The 5,630-nt window shown below is 44.4% G+C and overlaps 1 protein-coding gene across 1 annotated transcript in view; it reads right to left on the bottom strand.

The window, feature by feature from the left end:
* Positions 1-1,137: 1,137 nt before the first annotated feature.
* The window catches only part of dldh (dihydrolipoamide dehydrogenase), a 13,650-nt gene continuing 9,157 nt past the window's right edge, over positions 1,138-5,630 (bottom strand). Inside the window, 7 exon segments of the mRNA XM_062421283.1 lie at positions 1,138-1,543; positions 2,118-2,207; positions 2,376-2,513; positions 3,381-3,570; positions 4,456-4,626; positions 5,314-5,504; positions 5,620-5,630. The exon segment at positions 5,620-5,630 is cut by the window's right edge and continues 91 nt beyond it. Coding sequence (XP_062277267.1) covers positions 1,478-1,543; positions 2,118-2,207; positions 2,376-2,513; positions 3,381-3,570; positions 4,456-4,626; positions 5,314-5,504; positions 5,620-5,630 — 857 coding nt within the window. The 3' untranslated portion in view covers positions 1,138-1,477.

Genomic DNA, 5,630 nt, shown 5'->3' with positions numbered 1-5,630 from the left:
GTAAAGTTACACTCTGCAGTCTTTAGAGAATCGATAATGCATTTTATTTGTGTTAAAATGAGAAGTTAAAGTTAAATAGTAGTTCTGTGGAGCGTAGAGAGAAGTCAGAGAGGAACAGCTCTGATAAATTGTGTGTTTTGTTTCATCTTATTTTCACTTTTTCACTATTTTCTAACCTTAAAATTACTTTTCTTCCCTCTAATTATCTCCTTCACTCCATCTGCCGTCCACACACACTAACAACAGAGCGCTTAGCTTTCAGGTTTTCAATTAAAGCTCCAAAATCATCTTAAATACCACAACCATGGACCCTGGAAACATTGCACAAGAGGTTTCCCTGGCAGGTTTTCAATTAACCCTCCTGTTGTCCTTGAGTCAAGGAAGGAAAGGAGGAATGAGGAAGGATGGAAAGGAGGAAGAAGGAAAGAAAGGAGGAAGGAAGGGAGGAAGAAGGAAGGAAAGGAGGGAGAAGGAAGGAAATGAGGGAGGGAAGGAGGAAGGAAAGAAAGGAGGAAGGAAGGGAGGAAGGAAAGGAGGGAGGAAAGAAGGAATGTAAGAGGAAAGAAAGAGGAGGGAGGGAGGAAGGAAGAAAGGAAGGAAAGAAGGACGGAGGGAGGAAGGAAGAAAGAAAGGGAGGAAGGAAGGTACGGGGGAGGAAAGGAAGGAAGGAGGGAGGGAGGGAGGAAAGAACGAAGGAGGGCAGAAGGAAAGAAGGACAGAGGAAAGAAGGAATGTAAGAGGAAAGAAAGAGGAGGGAGGGAGGAAGGAAGAAAGGAAGGAAAGAAAGAAAGGGAGGAAGGAAAGAAGGAGCAGTCAAAACAGACGGGGTCATTTTGACCCGGGAGGACGACACGAAGGTTAAAGCTCCAGAAGAAAAAAGGTAGAACTTTCTCATCTCTCTGTGATCTGCAGCTCTTTCCCAGTCGCTCTACATTAAATATGAATAAAGAGGCAACTTTAAAGAGTTTATTGAACCTGTTATGAGTTTATTGTGAGGAGGAACCATCAGCAGCTAGTTTCCTGCTCTGATTATGACATCATCATCATCGCTGAATCGTTTCACACTGTAAAAAAAGAAAGAAAAAAAATACAAGGAAAAACAAAACCAAACTTCACCATCTTCCTTTTTTTGTCATCCAGCCCCCCAAAAATAATAATAATATGTATATATCTCTATGTAAAATAAGTACAGAATATGTTGTTGTTGTTAACTATGGTTGGAATAAAGTTTTTATTTAGAGCCACCAGAAAAAAACCCTCTTTTTATTATTTTATTGAGAACATTTAAATAACAATATAACTAAATGTGGTACAGTCTGGATGTGCACAGAGCAGGAGGAAGAGGAGGAGGAGGAGGAGGAAGAGGAGGAGTGGATCGGATGAAGGTTGTTGTTTTTTTATTTTTTATTTAACACGCAGCTTCCTTCCTGTTGCTCTCGGTTATGTACACTGGAGGTGCGTCAGCGGCTCCGGAGGATCAGAAGTTGATGGCTTTGCCGAAGGAGGCGGCCAGGTTAGCTTCTCTGAAGGCCTCGGACACCGTCTGCAGGAGGAAGAGGAGGAGGAAGAAGGAGGAAGAAGAGGAGGAAGAGGAAGAGAAGAGGTTGGTTTGGATTCTACTTTTAGTCTGGTTGTGTTTATTTTTCTGGTTTTCTGTTATTTCATATTTCAGATTAGAAGTTTTTTACATCTGAGACAAAAATATTACAATTATTTAACTTCAATTAACTGTATCTCTCTGTGTGTGTTTGTGTGTATCTGTGTGAGTGTTTGTGTGTGTCTGTGTGAGTGTTTGTGTGTGTGTATCTGTGTGTGTATCTGTGTGTCTGTGTTTGTGTGTGTCTGCCTGTGTGTGTCTGTGTGTGTCTCTGTGTGTGTGTGCTAGTGTGTGTGTGTGTGTGTCTGTGTGTCTCTGTGTGTGTGTGTGCTAGTGTGTGTGTGTCTGTGTGTGTGTGCTAGTGTGTGTGTGTCTGTGTGTGTGTGTCTCTGCGTCTGTCTGTGTGTCTGTGTATATGTGTGTGTGTGTGTGTGTGTGTCTCTGTGTGTCTGCATCTGTCTGTGTTTGCGTCTGTCTGTGTGTGTGTGTGTGTGTGTGTGTGTGTGTCAGCAGCACGTACAGGATGAGCGTGACAGACTCTGGCGATATCCTCACAGGAAGCTCCGTACTCCATGGCCAAAGCAGCTTCATTGATCATCTCTCCTGCCCCCTGCAGGCCAACACATGAACAGCAGCTGTTAGTTTGATTTAATCTGTCGGGATTATTCTCTAACTCTCATTTAGTTTCATTATTTTCCTCTGACTAGAAACATTCACAGTGAGTCATGTCTGCTCAGTCTGGAGGTTTTTGTGTGTTTTATGGGATAAAAGTTCTTACCGTTCCGAGGATGTGAGCTCCCATCATCCTGTCTGTCTCCTTGTGGCTGAGGATCTTCACCAGACCGTCGGTGTCTGCGTTGGTTTTAGCTCGGCTGTTGGCTGCGAAGGGGAATTTGCCGACTTTGTACGGGACGCCCTGAAGAAGAAGAAGAAGAAGAAGAAGAAGAGGAGTCAGACTTAACACAGTGATTTGACTAACTGGTCCCAGTATCAGCTTCAGCTCAACTCTACTGTACACTTGTTGGTTTTAATGAAATCTGATTAAATCTTGACCACTAACTATCAGTATGTGTTTATATTTAACAGTAACCATGGTGATGATTGACACTCAGGCTGCAACTTAAAAGTTTATTTTCATTATCAACTAATCTGCTGATTATTTTCTCAATTAATTAATTAACCCTCCTGTTGGAAAGAAGGAAGGAAGGAAGGAAGGAAGGAAAGGAGGAAAAGAGGAAGGAAGTAAGGAGACAAGGAAGGAAGGAAGGAAAGGAGGAAGGAAGGAAGGAAGGAATGAAGGAAGGAAGGAGGGAGGAAAAGAGGAAGTAAGGAGAGAAGGAAGGGTGGAAGGAAAGGAGGAAGTAAGGAATGAAGTAAGGAAGGAAGGAGGAAGGAAGTAAGGAAGGAAGGAAGGAAGGAGTAAGGAGGGAGGGAGGAAAAGAGGAAGGAAGTAAGGAGAGAAGGAAGGGTGGAAGGAAGGAAGGAATGAAGGAAGGAAGGAGGAGGGAGGAAAGAAAGAGGAAAGAGGGGGAGAACGAAGGACAAATTAAAGAAAGAGGAAGGAAAGAAGGAGAGATGGGGTCGTATATGACACATAAGAGCAGCAAATCTTCCAATCTAAGAAGCTGGAACTGGAGGAGTTTTGTATGAAAAATGACTAAAAACGATGAATCGATTGTGAGAATAGTTGCTGATTAACCGATGAATCATGCTCCGGTGTTTAACTCTCCTCCTTCTCCTCCTGTTGCTACGGTAACAATCCTCTCCTCCTCCTGACTCTCACCTCCTCTTTGAGCTGCTCCTCTGTCTTGCCCACCCAGGCCACCTCGGGGTGCGTGTAGATGACGGAGGGGACGCAGTTGTAGTCGATGTGCACGGCTCCTCCGGCCATTCCCTCCACACAGATGATGCCTTCGTCCTCGGCCTTGTGGGCCAACATCGGCCCGGCAACCACGTCACCGATGGCGAAAATACTGCAGGAGGAGAAAGAAGAGGGAGAAACATTTTAGTCTAATCTGACAGCTGTGTGTCTGCACTACTGCCACCACCTGCACCATAAGTGACACTACAAAGCTGAGTTTATGGGTAGACGGAGGGTCAAAATAGAGATAAAAAGATTAATTTATGACTATAATATAAATCTGTACTGTAATTGCTATATTAACCGTGATCAGATACATGTAGTACACAGATAAACCACCAGGGGGCCTTTTATGTTAACCAGGCTGGGAGTTCCGGTCCTCTGCGATGAGACCAACGTGGAAGTAACTTAAAACTGCATTCTATCAAAAGGCCACCAGGGGGCGACCGTTTTGGTCTCAAAAGGACTTCCGTCTCTATACAAGTCAATGGAGAATTCACCAACTTCTCACTTGATTTCTAACCTCAGTAAACGTTTTCAAAATGTGTTTATGGTCTCAATCGCTAGTTTAAAGCCTTCTTCAATGCAGTATGATGTTCATTTGGGACATTTTGGCCTCCCTGATTTTATATGTGACGATAAAGCAGGGTATGCATTAGGGCGTGGCTACGTGGTGATTGACAGGTTGATTGGTTCACAGGTTCAGGAGGGCGCCTCATGCTCCTCCTGATGCCCATATAAGTAGAACCACCTGAATGCACCTGAAATTTTCAAGATGGCGCTGCTCAGATCCGATACTATTGGCCTCCGAGCAGCAGTCCACAAACCAATGTGTGACGTCACAGATGTTACGTCCATTTCTTATATACAGTCTATGATGTTAACACCGTCAATCAGTGAGACACTATTAAGAGGCCTGGATATTTTTACCTTTTGGCATGGTATTTGTATGTTTCTCTGCAGTATTTTCATCTTTCTTTCTGTCACTCAGCAGTACCTGGGGACTTTGGTCTGGAAGCGGTTGTTGACGGGGATTCGGCCCCTGTTGTCCAGCTCGATGCCCACAGAGTCCAGACCCAGGTTCTGGGTATAAGGTCGTCTACCGATGCAGACCAGCAGCACGTCACACGTTAGAGTCTGGTTCTTCCCTCCGGCCGCCGCCTCCACACTGGAACACACACACATTAGACATGGCTGGTTTTATACCAAGGTATCTGCACATACACGATAAATTAGACTGCTGTACGCTGTTATCAGGGCAAGAAATAAACTTATCTCTGACACAATAATGCTAAACACAACACTAAGTTATGTTATCATTTATATATGAATAATTTAAGGTATTTATTGTAACAAGAAACATTTATTATATTAAAACTGCTCAGCAAACAGTGGAGGAGGAATATTTAAATCCTTTACTCTTTACCACATGTGACTGTTGTACTCATAAGACATAATATAATATATTATGAGACATATAATAATGCAGAAGCAGGATTTTACTCAGTTAGTGGCTTGAAGCTCATTTTGAAGTCATTCATATCAGACTGTAACTAATAATTAGTTTCATTATAGTTCCAACTGCTGATATTGAAGGAAGGAAGGAAGGAAGGAAGGAGGGAGATAGGAAAGAAAGAGAGGGAAGGAAGGAAGGTAGGTAGGAGGGGGGAGAAGGACAGAAGGAAGGAAGGAAGGAAGGGGGGGGAAGGACAGAAGGAAGGAAGGAAGGAAGGAAGGAAGGAAGGAAGGAAGGAAGGAAGGAAGGAAGGAAGGAACAGTCCAAACAGACGGGGTCAATTTAACCCGGGAGGCCGACAGGAAGTTTAAGGATCCCTCTTTACGGCGTTTCACTCACGCGACGTCGATCTTGCCGTCGGGCCTCCTGGTTGCTCCCATGACTTTGGTGCCGAGCTTGAACTTCATGCCCTGCTTCTGGAGGATGCGCTGGAAGTTCTTGGAGATCTCCATGTCGATGCCCATGCCGCCTACGTGACCGAGGAACTCCACCGCTGTGACCTTAGAGCCCAGACGCTGCCACACTGAGCCCTGCAGGACAAACACAGCCGTGAGATTCAACTCCTCCCACATTAAACTGAAAGTATGAGAGAAGTCGGGATATGATGGTGAAAGCTGCGTAACGTATGAGTGAGTTAATGCTGACCAGTTCCACGC

The sequence above is a fragment of the Scomber scombrus genome, chromosome 6, assembly GCF_963691925.1.
Source record: "Scomber scombrus chromosome 6, fScoSco1.1, whole genome shotgun sequence".
Classification (NCBI taxonomy): domain Eukaryota; kingdom Metazoa; phylum Chordata; class Actinopteri; order Scombriformes; family Scombridae; genus Scomber; species Scomber scombrus.
Note: the sequence above shows the minus strand (reverse complement) of the source record. Positions and strands in the feature narration are given on the sequence as shown.